The sequence below is a fragment of the Loxodonta africana genome, chromosome 22 (genome assembly GCF_030014295.1).
Source record: "Loxodonta africana isolate mLoxAfr1 chromosome 22, mLoxAfr1.hap2, whole genome shotgun sequence".
Taxonomy (NCBI): domain Eukaryota; kingdom Metazoa; phylum Chordata; class Mammalia; order Proboscidea; family Elephantidae; genus Loxodonta; species Loxodonta africana.
Window position 1 is genome coordinate 57,981,641 of NC_087363.1, and position 26,222 is coordinate 58,007,862.

General features: G+C 41.3%; 1 protein-coding gene across 5 annotated transcripts in view; it reads left to right on the forward strand.

The window, feature by feature from the left end:
- PROK2 (prokineticin 2) overlaps positions 1–26,222 on the forward strand; it is a 102,285-nt gene that overhangs the window by 65,561 nt on the left and 10,502 nt on the right. For 3 of the 5 annotated variants that reach the window (XM_064275015.1, XM_064275014.1, XM_023548016.2), the window contains one exon: positions 26,060–26,185. In XM_064275015.1, coding sequence (XP_064131085.1) covers positions 26,060–26,185 — 126 coding nt within the window. Of the gene's footprint in view, positions 1–22,695; positions 22,795–26,059; positions 26,196–26,222 lie in introns of those variants that run through there. The other 2 variants (XM_003409784.3, XM_023548018.2) reach the window with 2 other exon arrangements.

Genomic DNA, 26,222 nt, shown 5'->3' on the forward strand with positions numbered 1-26,222 from the left:
TGTGAGAAAATTAATTTCTGTTCTTTAAAGCCACCCACTTATGTCATTTCTGTTACAGCAGCACTAGGAAACAAAGACACCTCCCTTATCCTAAGTTTAAGTGATCTGGAGGGGCCAATCCCATATGCATACCATCCCACCCAATCAGCATAATCCATTTCTGTGGCAATAATGATTGGTTCAGAGATGAACACCTAACCCAGAATGCTCCACTGAGACTCAGTCCTGGGATTTATGCTGGAATTATAAAGTGGGGACAAAGCCCCTTTCCAGTAAATGAGAAAAAAGGAGGAGTCATCCTGGAGCTGCCAGGGCCATCTTATCCAGAAGGCCTTACTGGGCAGAAGGCTGACCCAGCACAGGTTGATGACACCATTTGGGTCCTCGGACTGGCCTGAACCTACCCCTGGTTGTTTCAGTCTGTTGTGTTGTTGTTGTTAGGCATCACTGAATCTTTTCTGACTCATGGTGACCCTATAGACAGCAGAATGAAACACTGCCTGGTCCTGTGCCATCCCCACAGCCTTTGCTATGTTTGAGCCCATTGCTACAGCAACTGTGTCAATCCCTCTCTTTGAGGGTCTTCCTCTTTTTTGCTGACCCTCTACTTACCAAGCATGATGTTCTTCTCCAGGGACTGTTGCCTCCTGATAACATGTCCAAAGTACTGAGACAAAGTCTCACCATCCTCACTTCTAAGGTGCATTCTGTCTGTACTTCTTCCAAGACAGGCTTATTTGTTCTTCTGGCAGTCCATGGTATATTCACTATTCTTTGCCAATACCACAATTCAAAGGCATCAACTCTTTTTCGGTCTTCCTTATTCATTGTCCAGCTTTTGCATGCGTATGAGGTGATTGAAAATACCTTGAAATCCCAGGACTGAGTCTCAGTGGAGCATTCTGGGTTAGGTGTTCATCTCTGAACCAATCATTATTGCCACAGGAATGGATTATGCTGATTGGATGGGGTGGTATGCATATGGGGTTGGCCCCTCCAGATCACTTAAACTTAGGATAAGGGAGGTGTCTTTGTTTCCTAGTGCTGCTGTAACAGAAATGACACAAGTGGGTGGCTTTAAAGAACAGAAATTAATTTTCTCACAGCTCAGGAGGCTAGAAGTTTGAATTCAGGGTGTGGCACATCTTAGTCCTCAAAGTGACATCTGCACTTTGTAACACTTTAAAGACTATTTTTTTGCAGTGGATTTGCCCAATGCAATACATCGTTTGATTTTTTGACAGCTGCTTCCATGGACGTTGACTTTGGAGTCAAATAAATCGAAATCCTTAACAACTTCAATCTTTTCTCTGCTTATCGTGATGCCTATTGGTCCAGTTGTGAGGATTTTTGTTTTCTTTATGTTGAGGTATTATCCATACTGAAGGCTGTAGTCTTTGATATTCATCAGTAAGTGCTTCAAGGCCTTTTCAGTTTCAGCACATCGCAGGTTGCTAATGAGTCTTCGTCTAATCCTGATGCCACATTCTTCTTCATATAGTCCAGCTTGCTTAGCATACAAATTGATTAAGTGTGGTGAAAGAATACAACCCTGACACGCGCCTTTTCTGATTTTAAGCCACTCAGTATCATCTTGTTCTGTTCGAACAACTACCTGTCTCTGTACAGTTTCTGCAGGAGCACAATTAAGTGTTCTGGAATTCCCATTCTTGGCAATGTTATCCATAATTTGTTATGGTCCACACAGTCCAATGAAGAGGATATAAATTCAGCCTGTAGAAGACATAAATTCCTTTACTTTGCTCAGCCAGTTTGAGTTAGGTTTTGTTACTTGCAATTCCTGAGGAATTCAGTATGTTCTACAGAACCTTGAGAAGAATAAAGGCTCACAGATGCTTGTGGAATGGACTAGAAGAATCCACAGTTGTCTAGGAATCAGTACATAGCCAGCAAAACTAAAAAAACAGAAATGGTTAATAGAAAAAAAAAAAAAAACAGGGAAGTGCTTAGCTCTGGGGTGAAGGGAGATGCGTTCGGAGACGGGCACACAGGGACTTCAGAAACACTAGCAGTGTTGGAATGCTTCAGATGGGTTTTGGCCACATAGGTACTTATTTAATTATTATTATTATCTGTACATATATGTTTTATACTCTTAAGTATATGTTATATATTTTCATTTTTTCTGAAATTAAGAAACTAGCACAAAATCACAGATTATAAATAGAGTAATATTAGTACTTATCTTCTAGGGTTGTCAGGATTAAATGAGGCAAAGCATTATAAGGATTTAGCATCATGCCTGACACATGGCAAATGCTCAATAGATGTTAGATGCTGTTGTAATAATTATTATTTTGAAATGTTGGAAGGTTTTTATAAGATAATGTATATAAAATCTTTACCGCAACTCCTGGCATTTAGTAGGCACTTATTTTAATGTTTGCAATTACTATTTTATCAGAATTTATAAGAAAGCCTGGTTAATCTGTATTCCTGGCCAACATATCTTCCACAGAAGCAAGTCATCCATTTTATTTGTCTGTAGGCGGAGCTTTTTCTCCCCGCCATCCTAGTTTTCACAGTATAAGACCTTTTTGTTCAAACAGGATGTAAGTAAAGATGTTGGTACATCTTTTGTTTTCTTCTCTAGACGTATATCTCAAGCATGTTCATAGCAGTACAGAATAATTTAATTTATACCTGCATTGTCCAACATGGAAGCCACTCTGCATTGGTGGTTCAGCGGTAGAATTCTCGCCTTTCATGCAGGGGAAAGACCCAGCTTCAGCTCCAGGCCAAGGCACCTCATGCACAGCCATCATCTGTCTGAACAGGTTTCAGTGGAACTTCCAGATCAAAACATACTAGGAAGAAAGGCCTGGCAATCTACTTCTGAAAATCAGCTGATGAAATCCTTATGAGTCACAACTGTCCATTCCACAATCAATTATTGTGATGGCGCAGGACCAGGCAGCGTTTTGCTCTCTTGCATACGGAGTTACCATGAGTTGGGAGCCACACAAGGCAGCTAACGATAAAAAAAATGATAGCCATGTAAATTTAAATTAATTAAAATTAAATTTAATTTAAAATTGCATTCCTCATTTACATTAGCCACATTGCAAGTGTTCTCTAGCCACCTGTGGCTCAAGGTATGTAACGGGCAGTACAGATAGGGAATATTTATCGCTGCAGAAAGTTCTCCTGGCCTACACTGTGCTGGACTGTGGAGCAGTTAAAACTGGAAAAGCATGGAGCCCTCCATTTGGGGAGCTGAGAGCGGATGTACTTTCTGGAGAAGGCTTCTGGGCTGTCTCCCAAGAGGTCTCACAGGGTGGCCTCACCTTGAGCAAGTGACTGTCATCCAAGGTCTGCCTCAGCCTGCAGACTCACAACTCTGACCTGTCTAAACCTCCAGAGGGAATGTAAAGCACATGCAATAACCACGCCTCCCTCAAGATGGGTCATGAATTCAGCATGTTTTTGTTGCTATTGTTAGGTGCCATCGAGTCAGTTCCGATTCATATCGACCCTACGTAGTACAACAGAACAAAACACTGCCAGGTCCTGCGCCACCCTCACAGTCATTGCTGTGTTTGAGCCCATTGTTGCAGCCACTGTATCAATCTATCTCATTGAGGGTCTTCCTCTTTTTCACTTACCCTCTACTTTCTCAAGCATGATGTACTTCTCCAGGGAAAGGCCCCTCTTGGTAACAGGTCCAAAGTACATAAGAAGTCTCGCCATCCCCATTTCTAAGGAACACTCTGGCTGTACTTCTTCCAGGATAGATTTATTAATTCTTCTGGCAGTCCATGGTATAGTCAGTATTTGAAACTAGCATGCCAATCTATTAAATACAAGAACCCTCACACACTCACTGCCCAAGGACTAGCATTCTGGTCTTCTGGCTCACACAGCCTCTTCCTGCAGACAAGGCTGGTGGAAGTCATTGTATAATCAGAGGGATGAAATCAGTCTGAGTTAGAACAAGGTGATTGGTTATGTGGTCTCAAGGCACTGTTCCTCAAGAGACACCTGCCTGTCACTGGAGCCAGACAGGATGCCCTGGGCCAGAACCCCTCAGGCCTGATGGCAGTCAGCATTGCCAAGTGGTAGTCGTGGGACTTCCCTTTTCCTTTTTTTTTTTTTCTTCTAAGCTCTTTATTTTTAAATAATCTTAGACTCACAGGACATTGCAAAACAGCGCAGAGTTTCTGAGTACCCTTCACCCAGCTTACCAATGTTGTTGTTAGGTGCCATCGAGTCGGTTCCAACTCATAGCGACCCTATGTACAACAGAAGGAAACATTGCCCAGTCCTGTGCCATGCCCACAGTCGTTGTTATGCTTAAGCCCATTGTTGTAGCCACCATGTCAGTCTGTCTCATTGAGAGTCTTCCTCTTTTTCACTGACCATCCACTTTACCAAGCATGATGTCTTTCTCCAGGGACTGATCCCTCCTGACAACATGTCCAAAATATGTGAGACTTAGTCTCATCATCCTTGCTTCTAAGGAGCATTCTGGTTGTACTTCCTCCAAGACAGATTTGTTCATTATTTTGGCAGTCCATAGTATATTCAATATTCTTCACCAACACCACAATTCAAAGTCATCAATTCTTTTTCAGTCTTCCTTATTCATGGTCCAGCTTTCACATGCATAGAAGGCAATTGAAAACACCATGGCTTGGGTTAGGCGCAGCTTAGTCTTCAACGTGACATCTTTGCTTTTCAATACTTTAAAGAGGTCTTTTGCAGAAGATTTGCCCAATGCAATGCATCTTTTGATTTCTTGACTGCTGCTTCCATGGGTGTTAATTGTGGATCCAAGTAAAATGAAATCCTTGACAACTTCAGTCTTTTCCCTGTTTATCTTGATGTCTCTTATTGGACCAGTTGTGAGAAATTTTGTTTTCTTTATGTTGAGGTGTAATCCATTCTGAAGGCCGCGGCCTTTGATCTTCATCAATAAGTGCTTCAAGTCCTCTTCCCTTTCGGCAAGCAAGCTTGTGTCATTTGCATATCACAGGTTGTTAATGAGTCTTCCTCCAATCCTGATGCCCCATTCTTCATATAGTCCAGCTTCTCAGATTATTTGCTCAGCATACAGATTGAATAGGTATGGTGAAAGGATACAACCCTGACACATACCTTTTCTGACTTTAAACCACTCAGTATCCCCTTGTTCTGTTCCAATGACTGCCTCTTGATCTATGTACAGATTCCTCATGAGCACAATTAAGTGTTCTGGAATTCTCATTCTTTGCAATGTCATCCATAATTTGTTATGATCCACGCAGTCAAATACCTCTGCATAGTCAATAAAACAGAGGTAAACATCTTTCTGGTATTCTCTGCTTTTAGCCAGGATCCATCTGACATCAGCACTGATATCCCTGGTTCCAGGTCCTCTTCTGAATCCAGCTTGAATTTCTGGCAGTTCCCTGTCAATATACTGCTGCAGCCACTTTTGAATGATCTTCAGCAAAATTTTACTTGTATGTGATATTAATGATACTGTTTGATCATTTCGACATTCGGTGGAATCACCTTTCTTGGGAATAGGCATAAATATAGATCTCTTCCAGTCGGTTGGCCAGGTAGCTGTCTTCCAAATTTCTTGGCATAGACGCGTGAGCACTTCTAGTGCTGCATCTGTTTGTTGAAACATCTCAGTTGGTATTCCGTCAGTTCCTGGAACCTTATTTTTCACCAATGTCTTCAGTGTAGCTTGAACCTCTTTTTTCAGTACCATTGGTTCCTACTCATATGGTACCTCCTGAAATGGTTGAATTTTGACCAATTCTTTTTGGTATAGTGACTCTGTGTATTCCTTCCATCTTCTTCCTGAGTCATTTAATATTTTCCTCATAGAATTCTTCAGTATTGCAACTCAAAGCTTGAATTTTCTCTTCAGTTCTTTCATCTTGAGAAATACAGAGCATGTTCTTCCCTTTTGGTTTTCCACCTCCAGGTCTTTGCACATGTCATTTGTCATGGATTGAATTATGGGCCATGTATAATTCAATCCATGACAAATGTACTAACTTGGTTAGGCCATGATTCTCAGTATTCTGTGGTTGTCCTCCACTTTGTGATTGTAATTTTATGTTAAAGAGGATTAAAAAAATAGGGTGGGATTATAACACCCTTACCAGGGTCACATCCCTGATCCCTGGGGTGTGGCCTGCATCACCTTTTATCTCTCAAGAGATAAAAGGAAAGGGAAGCTAGTAGAGAGGGGGGACTTCATACCACCAAGAAAGCAGTGCCGGGAGCAGAGCATGCCCTTTGGACCCGGTGTCCCTGTGCAGAGAATCTTCTAGTCTGGGGGAAGATTGATGAGAAGGCCGACAGAGGAAGAAAGCCTTCCCCTGGAGCTGACCCCCTGAATTTGGACTTTCAATCTTCTTTACTGTGAAGAAATAAATTTCCCTTTGTTGAAGCCATCCACTTGTGGTATTTCTGTTATTGCAGCACTAGATGACTAAGATATTATTATAATACTTTACTTTGTCTTCTTGAGCCGTCCTTTGAAATCTTCTGTTCAACTCTTTTACTTCATCATTTCTTGCTTTTGCTTTAGCTATTCGAAGTTCAAGAGCAGGTTTCAGAGTCTCTTCTGACATCCATTTTGGTCTTTCCTTTCTTTCCTGTCTTTTTAATGATCTCTTGCTTTTTCCATGTATGATATACTTGATGTCATTCCACAACTGGTCTGGTTTTTGGTTATTAGTGTTCAATGCATCAAATCTATTCTTGAGATGGTCTCTAAATTCAGGTGGGATATACTCAAATGTGTACTTTGGCTCTTGTTACTTGTTCTACCTACCAGTAGTAACAGGTTCTATAACCAGAGGACATTGTCAAAACCAGGACATTGACATTGGCACAATACCCGTTTTCTTTGATATTAGCAAATGTTTCATTGGGTCCTCACACTGCCAGGCAACAAAAAACAAAGCAAATCTGTGGCCATCGAGTCTATTCCAACTCATAGTGACCATATATGTCACAGGGTAGAATGCTCCATTGGGTTTACTTGGCTGTAATCTTTATGAACACAGATCTCTCGGACTTTCTTCTGTGGTACCACCAGCTGGCTTTGAACTACCAACCCTTATGTTAATAACTGAACGCAAACCATTCACGCCACTTCAGGACCTGTGTCAGACACATTATCATTTAATTCTCATAACAACTCTATGCCTCAGGTATTAGTATGATTAGCTCCTTTTTGTAGATAAGATCACTGAAGCCCTGACAATTTAAATACCTTTTCCAAAGTTACACAGGCTGGAAGCAGCAGAGCTGCGAGAGACTCCACTAAGACTTTCTCAGAACAGTGCTTTTCAAATATGAATCAATGTGAAAAGACATGAACATGCAGACCTCACAGGCCAGACCGAAAACCTGCTCTGCCTGCTAAAGATAGCATTGTATATCTCTGGGCTATTTTGGTATCTTTTCAAACCTTCACTTGACCCAGTGGGGGCAGTGCAGGGGCTCACTGTAGTCCTCACATTCTTGCAACACATTGCTAAACCCAAGATTTGCTCAAACTTTTAGTCCATTTATCTCACTGCTTAAGAAAGGTCAATAATACCACTCAAGATACAAGATGTACTACAGAGTAGTCTGACATTTTGTACTCTTTGGCTTCAAGAGTTTATCATTTGATATTATAGTTTATTATAATTTGAGCAAATCTCACCCCCCAATATTAGGGCAAATAGAGTAATCATATGGTACATATCTGGAGTTTACATAAAGATTGGAAGACATACTTGCATGTAGGAAGTTAGTATGTAATAATATGAAAGAATATACAGTGATAACAGCTAACATTTATTTTGGAACTCTTATATGGCAGACCCTGTACTAAGCACTTTATTTAGATATGCCACTTGCTTGTCATCTCGGTCATCTAGTGCTGCTATAACAGAAATAGCTTTAACAAAGGGAAATTTATTCTCTCACAGTCAAGTAGGCTAGAAGTCCAAATTCAGGGTGCCAGGACCAGGGGAAGGTTTTCTTCTCTCTATCAACTCTGGAGGAAGGTCCTTATCAATCTTCCCATGGTCTAGAAGCTTCTCTGAACAGGAACTCAGGTCCAAAGGATGTGCTCTGCTCCCAGGGCTGCTTTCTTGGAAGTACGAGGTCCCCATGTCTCTCTGTTCACTTCCATCTTTTATTTCTCAAAAGAGATTTGCTTAAGACACTATCTAATCTTGTAGATCTCATCAATGTAACTGCGTCTAATCCATCTCACTACATCATAGTGATAGGATTTGCAACACACAGGGATATCACATCAGATGACAAAACAGTAGACAATCACACAATACTAGGAATCATGACCTAGCCAAGTTGACAGATATTTTGGGGGGACACATTTCAACCCATGGCTCTTGTCCTTACTTGGAGCCCTGGTGGCACACTGGTTTAGAGCTCAGCTGCTAATCAATAGGTGGGTAGTTTGAATCTGCCAGCCGCACCTTGGAAACCCTATGGGGCAGTTCTACTCTGTCGCGTAGGGTCACTATGAGTTGGAATCAACTCGACTGCAATGGGTTTTTGTCCTTACTTCATAGTATAATCATCATCATCACTAACAAAGGTTGGGCTGTACTGTATGCCATGCAGTCTGCCAAGCACTCTATAATGATTTCATTGAATAAATTAATTTATAATAATTGCAGTCCTTGTTTTTATTACCTGCCAGATATTTCCTGCTTATTGCCTACTAGATATAAGGATACCAGTAGCTTGCATTTATTGAGCTCTTACTCTGATGCAGTTGCTGGGTCATATTTCTTCATTATTGCATTTAGTTTTCACACATACGGTTTCATTTAGTTTTCACAGCCCTCTGAGGATGGAGCCATCATTATCCTCATTTTGCAAATGAGAGAACTGAGGTTTGGAGACATGAAGTAATACATAGCAGGTGAAAGATTCAAATCTGATTCAACCCAGATTCGTCTCTCAAGTGGTTGAGTGGCGCAGTCCAAACACTCTCAGATTTCAGAAAAGAAAGTTTAGTACCGGCTGCTGCAGTCCTTGGGAGAGGAGGCGCTGGGTAGCTTAGTTCTTGAAGAGTCTAAGTAAGTAGTGAGGCAGGAAGGCAGTCCTGTAGGCGTGAGGGCGGAAGCAGGGAGTATAGTTTGTATGACGTCAGGGAGGATACGTGCCTGACTTCAGCGGATGTTGGGAATTCAAAGGTGAGAGGGCTAGACGGGAGACTGAGTCCACACCACAGAGAACCTCGGGTGCTTTTCAGAGTGGTATAGACTTAATAAGATGAGCTATCAGGTTAGGAAATGCGTTTAGGATTTAGAACATGGCTAAGGGTGAAATTGTTGCTCAAAAAAGCACTGTTTAGTAGCAATAGGCAGTGTAGACTGATTCTCACAGCACTTGGAAGAGTGCCTACAGGCATGTATGAGGGACCCAGTGTATCTGGTGAATCAAACTGCCTGTGTTCTCCCTAGACTTCTCCGCTGGCTCTAGCTGCCCATAAAAAAACAGAGAACAGAGTAAATGAGAGAGAATGTTATCTGACAAGAACGTTCCACTAAAGGGAACGTTCCACTAAAAAAAAAAGTTTTAGATCTACAGGTTTACAGAAACTGAATGTACACGAGATCAACTTACAAACCAGAGGGGCAATTAATTCATATCAAAATAACCAGATAACTGACACCGGTTGGTACTGGGATAGGGCTTTGGGATTTCCACCAGCTCTTAGGAGGACTGTGAGCCCTCCAGATCAAGGCTGAGTGCTGGAGCCCTCAGCCACTCAAGCAGGGCAGCAGTTCTATTCAAAGCACTCCAGTAAACCCATCTTCTGACCAGCTCCTTCATCTCCAGCTATTATGACGGGTGTCTATTAAACAGACAAACACAAGAGAAAATAGAGGGAAGAATGCTATAAAAAGATCATAAAAGCACAATTGCGATGGATCACCGGCCAGGGCTTAGAAATACTTTCATTACAGTGAATTGCATCTATCAGCTTGAAAACATTTTGGAAGTAAACAAATAAGAGTTTGCAATTTACTACTTAGGAAATTGTGGAAGTTTATCCCACCAAAAGTAACTTTTGAGCCCCATCCCCCTTAAGCCTGTGCCATCCTTTTTTCCTAATTCCTAGGTGTTTTAGTTTCCTAGTGCTAATGTAACAGAGGGCCCCTGATGGCACAGTGGTTAAGAGCTTGGCTGCTAGCCAAAAGTTTGGCAGTTCAAACCCACCAGCTGCTCCTTGAAAATCCTATGGGGCAGTTCTACTCTGTCCTATAGGGTCGCCATGAGTCAGAATCAACTCAACGGCAACGGATTTTGCTTATTGTAAACAGAAATACTGCAAGTGGGTGGGTTTAGGGAACAGAAATCTAATTTTCTCACAGTTCTGGAGGCTGAAAGTCCAAACAGGGCCTCAGCCATGTGGATTCCTTCCTTGTCAGTTGCCCCGAGCATTCCTTGGTTCCTTGGCAGTCCTCACAAGGTGTCTGTCTTTACCTGTGTGTGCGTATCTCTGTGTCTGATCTGATCTTTTTGTAACTCAGAAGTGAATTAGATTTAGAACCCACCCTACTCCAGCAGGATCTAATTAATAAAAGGAGACCCTATTTCCAAACATGATTATATCCACAGTATAGGGGCTAGGATTCCAACACATATTTTAGGGGGACAAAATTTATTCCATATCAATGGGCCAAAAGTTGATGATACTTATGTATACATCTGGCAAATCCAAACTCTGCCAAATTGCCTGAAGGGCAAATGATATCAGTGGATAGAGATCAGGGTACTTTAAACTGCCACAACCCAACGGACATCTCTCACTGTAGGGGCAGTGGAATCTGTGATTGCATTGACTCAACATGTAGGACAGGAATCTCCCTAAAGAAGTCTCTTGGGAAAATGTGTTTGTAACTGTTTTGTATATGCTGTATAGCTACTTCAAGAAGGTGCATTTATAGTTGAAAAACTCTTTAACTAGGAAGCAAGAGACTTGTGGCCTAATCCCGGCTCTGTCTCCTAGTTTCTATGAGATTTAACCTTTTGGATTCTCAGTTTCCTCATCTGTATATCAAATTACATTAATTAGATCATCTTACATTCTTTGTAGTTGATTGACGAGCTCATCCAAGATTGGCTACATATTCAAAACTTACTCTAAACTTAGTGGATTGGTTTGTTTTTCTTAAAACTGAATGTGGTCATGCATCAATTGGTCCCAACCTACTTGGAGCAAAGGAGAATGAAGAACACCAAAGACACAAGGAAAATATTAACCCAAGAGACAAAAGGGTCATGTAAACCAGAGACTCCATCAGCCTGAGACCAGAAGAACTAGATGGTGCCTGGCTACCATCAATGACTGCCCTGACAAGGAACACAACAGAGAGTCCCAGACGGAGCAGGAGAAAAGTGCAGAGCAGAACTAAAATTCATGTAAAAAGACTAGACTTAATGGTCTGATTGAGACTGGAGGAACCCCTAAAACCATGGCCCCTGGGCACTTTGTTAACCCAGAAATAAAACCATTCCCAAAGCCCACTCTTCAGACAAAGATTAGACTGGACTATAAAACATAAACTAATATTTGTGAAGGGTGTGCTTCTTAGTTCAAGCAGATACACAAGACCAAATGGGTGGCTCCTGTCCGAAGGCAGGATGAGAAGGCAGGAAGGGACAGAAGCTGGCAGAATGGTCACAAGAAATCCAGGGTGGAAAGGGGGAGTGTGCTGTCATATTATAGGGATTGCAACTAATGTCACGTAACAGTATGTGTATAAATTTTAGTATGAGGAATTAACTTGAGCTATAAACTTTTACCTATTTCATTTCAAAACTCAATCTTTTTCTAAGAAGAAACCCATCCTGGCAGCTGCTGGGTTGCCCCAGCCTCCAGTGTTAACGTTTTATGCTGCCATCCCTCCTGCCTCAAATGGCAAGTAAGATGCCTTTGATGAGCTACTTACCCTTATGAGAGCAAAGGTGTTAAGTGCCCCATTAGAATGTGGCCCAGTAAACCTGTTAGAATCGGCCAGGTAAACCTGGAGAGCAGGAATGTCGATGGCCTGCTTCATTCACAAGAAAACAACGGATCTTCTAAACCTATACCTCATGGGATCTAGCTGAAAAAAAAGTCCCCAAAACAAAAAGTCACATGGGTAGAATTGTACCTGTTCTCTGCCTTTTTTTTTTTTTTTTAAGTTGGCACACATTAGACTTGATCTCTGAGTTGTTACGGGGGGAGGGGGTTAAGATAAGATTGAGGAAAATTTACACCATAGTCAATGCTAACTTGGTTCTGGTTATTGGCAACCTAAATTTTTTATGGTGATATTTCAGGAAAGTACACAGATTTGAGGAGAAGCTCCAGGGTTTAAGTATTTGTCATTATACTGACCTGGGCTGACATCCAGCTCCACCAAAAACACCCAGCACTCCACCACTTAGAAGTTATTTTGATTTTGTGTGGCCTAGCTAATCTCTCTGAACCTCACTTTCCTCATAGGTAAAATGGGGATTTTGATAGTAGCTACCCCACAGGGTAACTGGGAATTTTATATAATGTATTTTTTTTATATTGACATTTATGAGGCAGCTACTGATCGGTTTCTGGCAAAGCCCAGAAAGAGCCAGGCTTTACATTTGGAAATAGAGGCTCTGTTAATTGATTTGTGTCTATAAATCCTATACTCAGATGGCTTATTATTTCTTCTAAGTCCTTTTCCTTGGTAGAAAAATAAATATGACCCAAATTTAGGGGAGAAAAACAAATTGCTAAATAAAGTTTATTTATATGGGATGAGTGACAAATGTTGATCTAAAATAATAAAGAAATAATTACCTGGCCCTGGTTTTTATCTTAAGAAAATTCTTCACTATATAGTTGGCTCTTTCTCTATTTCTTTTTTTTCTAAAAGTTACCAAATATACTACAGATTTGCATAACAACCTTTTAATGAAGTACATGATACATAAGCCTTAGCCTAGGGCCTACCTTCAATGCTAAAAATAAATATTAAATACATTCAACATTTTAATGAATAAAACCCAAATCTTTTATAAGCCAACGTTCAGCCTGACTCCTTACATTATTTCAAATGCATTTCATACTAATTGCTTTAAGAAAACTCTTTCTTCTGAGTTAATATTTCAACTCCTTTAAAATAGGTAAACGTTCTTGTACATTATCACTTGAATAGGCCAAATAATTTTTAGTGTCTCTACAGACAATTGGCTTTCAAATTGAAGCTTGGTGGTTTATTTTTAAAAATAAAGGGAAGTCATCAGCATTGAAATCGATTTAAATAGATGTCTTATTTAGAATTATAAAAGCAACTCTATTTTCATACATCATATTTAAAGCCTGGTTGTTCTTTTAAAATGATATTTCAGACTGAGATTTCAGGTTTGTTAACAAGAAAAGCAACCATGTGATAGTACAGTGAGAGAAGATGAAGGGTGAAAAGACAAGCAGCGTATTTTAGTTGTTTTAACCCATTTACATGACAAATATTTACACAAAGACAAATGAGACCCAGCTATAAATGGTGGTGCCCACTTATTATGCTATAATAATTAGGAATCTTAAGAAGAGAGGCATAAAAAGTAAGTCTTCAAACAAGCCATAATCACTTTTAAAAATAGAGCTTCACCAGCACAACTTGTCCAGCGCAAGATCACGGAAGCGCCGTAGACACCTCCAAACTCCCTGAAGGACCAAATTGCTGGGCTGAGGGCTGTGGGGAGCATAGCCTCAGGGAACATCTAGCTCAACTGGCATAACAGAGTTTATAAAGAAAATGTTCTACATTCTACTTTGGTTAGTAGTGTCTAGGGTCTTAAAAGCCTGAAAGCGGCCATCTAAGATACCCCACTGGTCTCACCCCTTTGGGAGCAAGGGAGGATGAAGAAAACTAAAGACACAAGAGAAAGATTAGTCCAGAGGACTAATGGGCCATATCTACCACTGCCTCCATCAGACCTAGCCCAGTACAACTAGGTGGTGCCTGGCTACCACCACTGACTGCTCTGACAGAAATCACAATAAAGGGCCCTGGATAGAGCCGGAGAAAAATGTAGAGCAAAATTCTAACTCACAAAAGAAGACCAGACTTACTGGCCTGACAGAGACTGGAGAAACCCTGAGAGTACGCCCCTGGACACCCTTTTAGCTCCATAATGAAGTCATTCCCAAGGTTCACCCTTCAGCCAAAGATTGGACGGGCCCATAAAACAAAACAAGACTAAAGCCGCACACCAGCCCAGGGGCAAGGACCAAAAGGCAGGAGAAGACAAGAAAGATGTTAACAGGGAAGCCAAGGTTAAGAAGTGAGAGTGTTGACATGTAGTGGAACTGTTAACTGATGTCATATAAGAATATGTGTACTAACTGTTTAAGGAGAAACTACTTTGCTCTGTAAACCTTCATCTAAAGTACAATAAAAAATAAAATAAGAAAGAAATATTAGACCACAGAATAATTTTTTTTTTAACATTATGTAAGGAATAAAGTCCAATTTGAATTATTTGAACTTAAAAAAAAAAAAAACTAGAGCTTCATGTAAAAAAGTAATAAAAGTTGTATTTTCTGTAAGGTTGTAAAAATCATTTCAGGCTTCGGGTTCAAAATGGCGGACCAAACACGCATTGTTGCCCTTCCTCCTCAAACTCAACCAACGAATATTTATTGAGCACCTACTATATGACAGACAATTGGAAGGAAAGGAAATACAACAAGGTGAACAGGCAAGGGGACAACTAGCAAGTCAGAACTTTGAGCAAATTACCGTAAATCAGAAACCATATGGATTACACTGATGTGTATAAACCAGAGCATCAAAGGCACAGCCCAAAACAGAACCAGGAAAAGGCTGTGGAAAGGAGGTGGTAACAAATTTGGCTTAAGGAGCAGTAAAGAAACACCTGGCTCCTCTTTATTATCTAAAGCAGGAGTTGAACACCTTCTCTGTAAAGGTCCTGATAGTAAATACTTTCGGCTTTGCAGGCCATATGGTCTCTCTCAAAATACTCAACTTTGCCATTGTATTGTGAAAGCAGCCACAGACAATGTCTAAGCAAATAAGCATGGCTGTGCGCCAATAAAAATCAACTTACAAAACCAGGCAGTAGGCCACAGTTCGCCAAACCCTGATCTAAATTTTTGCCAAAAAAAACCCGCTGCTGTCGAGTCGATTCCGAAAATTAAGGAGCCCCGATGGCACAATGGTTAAGCACTAAGCTGTTAACCGAAAGGTTGGTGGTTCAAACCCACCCAACAGCCCCAAGGGAGGAAGATCTGACGATCTGCTTCTGTAAAGATTACAGCCCAGGAAATTCTATGGGGCAGTTCTACTCTGTCACATGGGGTCATAAATCGACTCAGAGGCACCCAACAACAAGAACAACGTGACTAAATTATATGAAATAGATAAACATTTCAAGGGGAAACCACCTGGCAAGCATTTTATCTCCAGCCCAGGCTCTTCTCCACACCCTAGGTTTATCTGACTGCCTTTCTCCACACCCAGATGATTTCCCAGTGTCCCCATTGCCTATCAGTTACACAAGATGAATTCTGGGCATGAATTTTGACATTTTCTTCTCCATCTTTTGTCTAGGCCAATAGCAAGCTCTACCTGTTTTACTTCTTAGTGAATCAGTTCATTCTCTCCCTCTTCACTACCCTCTACGTTAACAGAAGTCACCTGGATGACTACAGCAGCTTCCAGTCAGTCTTGCTTTCACCCACCCCTACCCTAACTTCAGTCCCATCTCTACACTTTCAATAATTTGTTCACCGAGGATTTACTGAGTGCATGTTATGTAAGAGGTACTTTTCTAGACACTGGAGCTAAATCAGTGAACAAAACAAAATTTTAAAATCTTTCATCTCATGGAGCTTATATTCTGGTGTATGTGTAGACAAAGTGTGGGAAGACATCAAGGGCATTATACGTGAAGGAAAAAAAAAAAGGGTCATAAAAAAAGAAAGAAAAGACCAAAATGGATGTCAGAAGAGACTATGAAACTTGCTCTTGAACTACAGTTGCTAAAGTGAATGAAAGAAATGATGAAATAGAAGAGTTGGACAGATTTCAAAGAGCAGCTCGAGAAGACAAAGTATTATAACGAAATGTGCAAACACCTGGAGTTAGAAAACCAAAAGGGAAGAACACCCTTGGCATTTCTCAAGCTGTAAGAAATGAAGAAAAAATTCAAGCCTCGAGTTGCAATATTGAAGGATTCTATGGGCAAAATATTGAATGATGCAGAAAGCATCAAAAGATGATGGAAGGAATACACAGAGACACTACACCAAAAAGAATTGCTCAACGTTCACCCACATAAGGAGGTAGTATATGATCAAGAACTGATGATATTGAAAGAAGAAATCCAAGCTACACTGAAAGCACTAGCAAAAAACAAGGCTCCAGGAATTGACAGAATACCAACTGAGATGTTTCAACAAATGGATGCAAAGGCTGGAAGCGCTCATTCATCTATGCCAAGAAATCTGGAAGACAACTACCTGGCCAGCCAACTGGGAGAGATCCATATTTGTGCCCGTTCCAAAGAAAGGTAATCCAAGAGAATGAGGAAATTACATTAATATCACATGTAAGTAAAATTGTGCTGAGGATAATTCAAAAATGGTTGCAGCAGTACATCAATAGGGAACTGTCAGAAATTCAAGCTAGATTCAGAAGAGGATGTGGTATGAGGGATATCATCGTTAATGTCAGATGGGTCTTTGCCGAAAGCAGAGAATATCAGAAAGATGTTTACCTATGTTTTATTGACTATGCAAAGGCATCCGACTGACTGTATGGATAATAAATTATGGATAACATTGCGAAGAAAGGGAATTCCAGAACCCTTAATTGTGCTCATGTGGAACCTGTATATAGCTAAAAGGCAGTCATTCAAACAAGACAAGAGAATACTACATGGTTTAAAATCAGGAAAGGTGTGCGTCAGGGCTGTATCCTTTCACCATACTTATTCAATTTGTATGCTGAGCAAATAATCCAAGAAACTGGGCTATATGAAGAAGAATGAGGCATCAGGATTGGAGAAGACTCACTAACAACCTATGATATGCAGACGACACAACTTTGCTTGCTGAAAGTGAAGAGGACTTGAAGCACTTACTGATGAAGATCAAAGAATACAACTTTCAGTATGGATTACACCTCAACGTAAAGAAAACAAAAATCCTCACAACTCAAACAATAAACAACATCATGATAAATGGAGAAAATATTGAAGTTGTCAAGGATTTCATTTTTACTTGGATCCACAATCAACACCCCTGGAAGCAGTAGTCAAGATATCAAATGACATATCGTATTGGGCAAATCTGCTGCAAAAGACCTCTTTAAAGTATTGAAAAGCAAAGATGTCACTTTGAGAACTAAGGTGTGCCTAACCCAAGCCATGGTATTTTCAATCATCTCGTATGCAAGCAAAAGCTCGACAATGAATAAGGAAGGCTTGAGAAGAATTGATGCCTTGAAATTATGGTGTTGGCAAAGAACTCTGAATCGACTGCCAGAAGAATGAACAAATCTGTCTTCGAAAAAGTACAGCCAGAATGCTCTTTAGAAGCGAAGATGGCGAGACTTCATCTTAGGTACTTTGGACATGTTATCGGGAGGGGCCAGTCCCTGGAGAAGGACATCATGCTTGGTAAAGTATAGGGTCAGCAAAAAAGAGGAAGACCCTCAACGAGGGCCTTGACATAGTGGCTGCAACAATGGCCTCAAACATAGCAATGATTGTGAGGATGGCACAGGACCAGGCAGTGTTTTGTTCTATTGTACACAGGGTCGCTATGAGTTGGAACTGACTCAACAGCACCTAACAATAACAAGAATGTGTAGGGTAGATGTGGCAAGACAATAAACGATAATGATAGGTATGTAGATAGATAGCTACTCTCCAATCATCTTGGCTCTTGATGACCTCACATAGAACAGAACGAAACATTGCCCAGTCCTGTGTCATCCTTATGATCACTGGCATGTTTAAGTTCATCTTTGTATATTGTGCCTATCCACCTCACCAAGTGTCTCCTTCACCCTCACTGGCCCTCTACGTCACCAAACATGATGTCTTCTAGCAACTGATCCTTCCTGATGATGTGCCCAAAGCAAGCAAGTGAGACAGTGTTCTGTTGTGAACCATAAGGTTTTCAGTGGCTAATTTTGGGAAGCAGATTGCCAGGTCTTTCTTCCTAGTTTATCTAAGTCTGGAAGCTCCACTGAAACCTGTCCACCATGGGTGACCAGTATTTGCAATACTGGCAGCATAGCTACCAGTGTCACAGCAACACGCAAGCCACCACAGTACAACAAACTAACTGGTAGTGGACAGACAGGTGGTGGAAACAATAATGATAATAAGCAATTAACAGAGTATGTTAGAAGGTATTAAGTGCTTTAGGAAAAAGTGAAATACGAAGAGCAGTAGATTGAGGGCATTTGGAGTGCTGGGGCAGTTGCATATTTAGTTAGCGTGATCAGGATAGGCCTCCCGAGAAGGTTAAATTTGAGCAAACACTTGGAGGAGACGAGTCAGTGATGTGGCTGTCTATTTGGTGGAAGAGCAATCCTGACAAAGAGAAGATCCAGGACAAAGTTCCCCAGATGGAAGCATGGCTTGTGTGTTATAGAAATAGCAAGAAGGCCGGTGTGGCTGGAGCAGAGCCAGCAGGAAGATGACCACTAGTGAATTAACCAAAGATCTGAAGGTCTCTGTGAGAAACGAGCCACTGCAGGGTTTTAGGCAAAGGGTCTGATTTACATTTAAAAAGAAATACTTGTGATACATATATATATAATGGAATATTACTCTGCTGTAAAGATAAATGAAGTCCTGATATATGCCACAACTTGGATGAACCTTGAAAACATTATACTGAATGAAAGCAGTCAACCTCAAAAGGACAAATATTGTATGATACCAGTAATATGAAGTACATAGAATAGGTAAATATATAGAGATCAGAGTCTGAAAGTGGTTACCAGGGGCAGGAGGGAGAGAGGATGGGAGAATTATTGCTTGGGAAGCATTAAATTTTTGTTTATGGGAACAGAAAATTTGGCAAAGGACACTGGTGAGGGTTGCACAGCATGATTGATATAGTTGATCTTACTGAACTGTATATTTGAAAAATGTTGAATTGGCAAATGTGGTGCTATCTATATTTTTGCAATAATAATTAAAAAAAAAAGTCGAGGCAGCTGCGTTGATAGTATGTAGAAGGCAAGGGTGAAAACTAGGAGGCCAGTCAGGAGGTGGTGGTAATCTAGGCTAGAGAAGATAGTGGCTCAGAACAAAAAGGGTGTCAGTGACAGAATGCAAGGTGGTCATATTCTAGCTATATTCTGAAGACAAAGTTTTTAAGACTTCCAGATGGATTGGACATGTGGTATGGGAGAAAGAGAGGGTCAAGGATGACTCTGAAGTCATTTCAGGTCATGTGTCCACTGAGCAGAGTGGCAGGCTGTATCACCTACTCCAGGTAAAGTATCCCTTTTGCTTTTTGCTGATGACATTTAATTGATTTTTATAAATTAAATGTGTCTATACCATTTTTTTTTTTTTGGAGCTCTGGTGGTGTAGCAGTTAAGAGTGCAGCTGCTAACCAGACGGCCGGCAGTTCAAATCCACCAACTGCTCCTTGGAAACCCTATGGGGCAGTTCTGCTCTGTCCTATAGGGTCGTTATGAGTTGGAAGCAACTCGAAGGCACCTAACAACAACAACATATTTCATTTTCTTATGACCTGGTATGTTCAGATATTTACTAAGTGCCTGTTATATGTCTATCATTGTGCTATGTGCCAAGGGGTATATGTGGGGAATTAGACGCAAGGGTCCTAATGACAAGGAGTGTACAATATAATTTGGTGGGCAAGATAGAAGTGAAATGTATCATGGTTGGCTGAAATTGCCAGGGGAGACCAAATAATAAGACTTGATAAAAGGTAACCCTAACCGGGTTCCCATTCTGGTCCAGGTACTGTACTAAGCACTTTACAGTTATTATCCCCTTTAAGTCTCACCACAGCCTCATGAGGTTGTCTTATACCCTTTTTACAAGTTTTATAAGATGGAACTAACTTCCAGAGATGTCTTATACCCATTTTACACATGAGGAAAACTGATGTTTAGAAAGGTTAAGTGAATTGCTCGTGGTTACACAGGATTCCAATCCATGCTGGTCTGACTCACAAACATGGATGGGGTCCTGTAGATGCTACTGTAAAAAACCAAAAGACCACACCTGTTGCCGTCAAGTCAATTCCAACTAGTGGTTAAGCGCTACAGCTGCTAACCAAAGGGTGGAAGTTCAAATCCGCCAGGCGCTCCTTGGAAACTCTATGAACTCTACTATACTGCCCCTCAATTCAGCTGAGCCTTGATGGTTTTCTAGAATATGATAGTCTATACTCTGAACCGCACAAAGTTTGGTTCCCCTCCTACAGTCTTCCCTGGGCTGAACTGATCATGCGGCAATATATTAACAGGTTGCAGCAATAAAATAGAAACTATTGTTCAGTTTCTATGTCATTGCTGGTCAGTTGGCTTTCCTACTTAGTATGTTTCTAGACTAATCCAAACGCATTCTTTCATCTTTCTCTTCATAAGACGGAACTAACTTCCAGACTTCAACTTTCTAACTTGGCTACAAAGACTTGTGATATCATCCTCCTGAAAGCATTAAAATAAGTAAAAGTCCCAAAAGAAGCAGTGTGAAACCAAACCGACCCTATTTTTAAGTGTTTCCAACCTTGTTTCAAAACAACCTTCTGCCGATTGTTTTCCAAACAGGTGTGTATGAAGCCAACCACTTTTGAAATCTGATTTTTTCCTATGTAGTAGACACATCCTGATTTCTGTGCTTGGAGAACCAGGGAATACCCAAGCTGGCTTCCAATAGTAGCAAATATGAAATAGACCATTAAAAAAAAAAAAACTTACAGGAACGGTAAAATCCATGTTGACTGGTTTTCACATTTACCTGGCAGGATTCCCATGCTAGCGTTGGCATGGAGACTGGAAAACGAAATTTTCCAGGAGTCTGTCACTTGCTACTGTTTCCACTTATTCGACTGTGTGTCCAATTTTAATAATTTTTTAAAAGTTAAAAAAGAGTTTGACTCCCTTTTTGTTTACTGTTTCAGGACGTTTCTCAAACATGAAAACACTTGTAAAGAGGTTTTAAAAATCAAAGATTTGGGTATCCAAATATTCAGCTGTTTAACATTGAGATAATTGCCAGTTTTTTTTTTTTTTTCCACATTGAGTCTGAATGCTTTGGCATGGGGGAGCGCCACAGTCTGAAAGTAACTTTGACTCTCCTCACTGCATTTATTTAAGAGGCTGAGAGACGCATCTGCTTTTCAACAATTCGTGGCCCTTACGGGACAGGGCGAGAGCCCAGAAAGTTGGGCTTCTTCCCCACAAGCAAGTTTGGCATGGTCACACCCAGGTCCTCTTGTAATCATTTTCATAGAGGAAAAAAAGGCTGAGATGTTGGAGCGAGGCCGTCAGAGACCGAGGGCAAGTTTGTCAGTTGTCCTCTCAGGCTGTGCCTAGAACCCAGGAGACACTCAGTTCATGTTTACAAGAATGAACCAATCACAGTAACGCCATATTGCATCTTACAAGACTGAGCGGTGTTTTTCCTGGACTAGAAACTAAACGAAGAGAGACCTCCCTACCTAGGGTCTAAGGGGCCTAGGGTTGGCCCATGAAACCATGCGTTCTCATTTCCCTTTGGCATCATCCTGAACTGTTCTGCCTGAAGCTGGCGTGACGCTGAAGAAGTGAGGGAATGCCTGTGAGGAAAACCAGAGAGAAGAGGGTCGGAAACAGATGTGAGCATAAAGAGAAGACACTTGAAAGAAATAAATAGGACTCCCACAGCTGGAAGAACGGACCCCTAAACGTTGTCAGGGATGTGGGATTAGGGGTGCTTTTGTTCTCCCTTTGTTCTTTTTCCGTGCCGTCCACGTTTTCAGTTGGTTTGTTTGATGTCCGTTTTTTCCAAGTTAGTCGACCATAAGCACAGACTTGGTGGCTGCCTGGTTCACCGCCAAGTACCTGGCATACAGCGGGCGCTTGGTAAAACACTTGCTGAACAAATGGGCCTGGTTTTTTGTTCGACTACCCCTTACCCCCAATTTTTCCATGGCGCCTGACACATAGTAGGCGCTCCCTAAACATCTGTAGAGCAAATGAGCTGCAAGTTTCGGCGCCGAGCACGTGGAGCTTTGGAAACCAGGACAGCAAACGAGTGCGTCTCAGACCACAAAAGCGATTCAGGCGCGTGCGAAAGGCAGCCGCGCGCGAGAGGCGAGAGAATGGCAGGGAGCGGGGCGCCCCGCGGGAGGCGCTGCCTGCGTGGCGCCCGAGGCGGGGACCGAGGGAGCCGCGCCGGCACGTGGTCGTCTCGGAGGCTGGCCCGGCCGGGGTGGGCGCGCGTGTGCGCGCGGGGGCACAGGGTGTGTGCCCGCGCCGTGCCCCCTGCGCGTGCTGCCCGGCGGGCGCCGGCGTGAGTCACGGCGGGGCTCGCCTTTATAACGGCCCGGAGGCTCGCGGAGCCGCCGCGCCCGCCCGCCGTTCCGCGCTCCACAGAGCGCACCCGGCCCCGCGCCCCCAACGGCCCCCAACCGCCGCCCAGTCCGAGGGCGCCATGAGGAATCCGCGCTGCGCCGCGCTGCTGCTCCTGCTGCTGCTGCTGCCGCCGCTGCTGCTCACGCCCCCCGCCGGAGACGCCGCCGTGATCACCGGGGTAAGCGGCCCGGCGCACCTGTCCACCCGGCACAGGTCGCCCCGGGCGCGCCCAGGGGGCCCGGGGAAAGGGCGGGGAGGGACACCCAGGGCGGAGACACCTGCTTCCGTCGCCCCTTGGCGCACTTGGGAAAGTGCCTGCCCTGCTCCAAAAGCAGCAGATGGCCCGGGACATTGGGAGCGCCCTGAAGAAAAGTGACAAAAGCGTCACCCCACCACCTTCTCCTACTGACCTCCTCTGCGACACCCGCAACCTCTCTCTGGTTTGTTTTCGTGTTAAGCTGAAAGAAGTTGTCTCGTGGCGCACTAGCCTCGGACCTTAACATTTGAGGGTTCCTTCCTGAAACGCCATAGGGCAAGACGAATGCCCCAAATCCCGGGAGTCTTAGTCAAGGAGTTGGCTCCAAATGCGCCCTCCGCAGAAACCCTTTGAAATAACTTGGTGCAGGGCCGTGTATGCGCTTTGAAAAGCAGTTGTGGGCCCTTCCTTCTGGATTCCGGGCTTTTTTCAGCTTCTTGAGGTTCTCCCTGTAACAGTTTTCCATTTCCAATCCCTAATAGGGCACTTCCAGTGCTCCGGTGTCATTATGGAGTAGGTTGCTGCGTAGATGTTTCAACTTAGAGAAGGCGTCTTTGGAAGTAGGGACTAGTTTAATTTTTCCCTACTCGCACCGACAGTTTTCTTTGTGTGGATCTGAAGGATGAGTTTACCGTAAAAAAAATTTAAAAAGTCTTAAGTCTAGTTTATATCAGTAATACAAAACTGCAACCATTTCCTGGTTGGTCAACTGCATTACTCTTTTTTTTTTTTCAAAGGTGGAATTAATTTATATTTTCATTAAGTTACTTCCAGTATCTGAGTGCATGTTACAGGATTTATATAAAACAGCTCTGTTTGAAATGATGATACATCGGTAATGAAATAGCCTTTAAGAGAAATGTCATTGTCTTGAGAAAATAGAGCTCCATTGTCTCTATGTGAGTTAATAGGTTTGTAACAGATTGAAAGCCCTGTGCTATAAAAGTATTTGGTTTTACCCGACAGATATTTAATTATATTCTTTGTGATCTTTATTAGAATAGTTTAGCAATTAAAAAAATTCTTTGAGCAGCTTTGTTAGTAGCCAATCTGGTTGAAAGAAAGTTTTTTTAAGGGCTTTCTAATTCAAGAGAATTGAAACATGATTTTTTTTTTTTCCTCCTCTTCCCCTGCTGGTTTATTTCAAATTTCTCCTAATCCTCTGAGCTCAAAATTTCTTTGCAATATAAGTATCTTTTTGTTCCCTTCACAGGACAACACTATTTGAATAGACCTGCAATGGGTTAAGAATGAAAGGCATAAGGAAACAGCTGCCTAATTAAATATATATAAACCTAGGCAGTTCTTAGTAAATATTTCCAAGAAGTGACGCTTTTTGTTACACAGTGAAATTTTATCATATTGGATGTTTATCTGTTTGAGAGGCTTAGTCCAGGCTTATTATGTAGTCCTGTGTTGTTTTTGTGTATTGTTGTTGTTATTTTAACTCATTGTTACAAGCAAAGAATTTTTTAAAAAAATTTCTACAGAAACATGGCAATGAAGAAATCTAGTTCTTGTCTCCGTGACAGGGACTACCATAATACTGATGAAAAACTCCATAACTTACCCAGATGTGTTATCTAGAGGATGTTAAATATTTAAGTGATTTAATTTTAAAAGGTTTTGGCTGGATTTTGATTTTCTTATAAAAAAGAGCTAGTGGGGCTTTATAATTCAGGGTCTTCAACATCTATTGAGATAAAATACTGGCTGAAACCTCCACCTTAAGTATTTACTTTTTGTGTGTATTTGTCCGTACTTTGAAATTGATTTATATGTCCATAGAAATTTGTTAAAACCATACTGGAAAAGGCCATTGACTGAACGAGTCACATATACATGACTTCTGACGTACACATAAAATGGGAAAATGAAATGTTTAGATATGGCCTTATAAAAGACTACACACCCCAAGGTGAAAATCGTAGCTGTTAAAATCCAGATTCTTGTTTTCAATACACTAATAAATTCAAATAGCGGAAGTAAATGCCCTCTAAAGCAAGAAAGTTGATCATGTGTAATGAAAAATAATGATAAGATTGCTTCCATATATTTATGTTTTGAGGAGTTATGTCTGTTCCCAAAACTGAGAACTTTGAAGTACTGTTGTCGTTATTCCCAATGAGTGTACATTGAAATTTGTGTCTAAATTACAGACTTTGTAGTTTCCTCCATAAATAGTAGACTCTTTTTACCTTATTGCCAACAGAACATATTACTGCACACTGTTCAAACAAAGCACCCTATTTTGTATTGGTTTTAGGAAATAACAATAGTTCCTTAGATCCATTTTCATGCAAATGAATTTAGTCTGTCATTATTTAGAAGAGTATAAAAATACCTCTGTAGATGATTCTTTGATATATACTTAATTTTTGTACTGGGAGCTGGTGTCCTAGTAATCACCATTGATAATTGCAGCTGTCACTAGTACTTCTTAATCTGATGGATTTTAGAAGACAGGCCAGCTGGTTACATGAAGGACATACACAGATACATATATTCTAAGTCAGTAATTTCCTTTTTGCAGGTCACTCACCTGAAAAGTAACATAAAGCAAAAGTTTTGGTCTGTCCATTCTCAACCTATGAGATTTCTCTCTTTAAAGAGGCAATGGTGAAAATCAAGTCAATGGTGTGAGAAACGTCAAGTTCATGAACCAAAATGCAAATAATTTTAAAAGGAAAATGAACACTTCTAAAATTTACATCAGTGCCTTTATGGGCCTAGAGCATTTCATGTCAGATTTAGAGACCATTTAAATCCCTTTTGAAAATTGGGCCCAATGTATTCTGCACTTAATAGTCACACAATCTTGTGATTTGTGTAGTTCCTAATGGCCATGTGTAATACAAAGCTAATATAGACCCATTCTTCAAGGTCAAAGCCAGCTCACCTATAAAAAGAATGCTTTTTTTTTTTTTTAAGTCTTATGTGTACTTAAGATTTTCATAATTCAGGGGTATTGTTTAGCCCATTTTTGAAAAACTGGGAAAATCTATCAGATTCTATTGTAAATATGTGCAAGCAAATGCAGATTACAGTCCCTTTTTCATATATGTGATTATTAAAATCATAGTGTTTGGGTGTTTGAAGAGCATTCTTACTGCTAATTTTAGATTTTTTTTTTTAGCTTAAGTCTTTCCCGCTATCTATATTTATCTGTTTGTTCATTGCATTTCAGGCCTGCGACAAGGATCCCCAGTGTGGTGGAGGCATGTGCTGCGCTGTTAGCATCTGGGTTAAGAGCATAAGGATTTGTACACCTATGGGCAAAGTGGGAGACATCTGCCATCCGCTGACTCGAAAAGTTAGTATGTGTGAGTGTTTTCATGGTGATTCTCTTA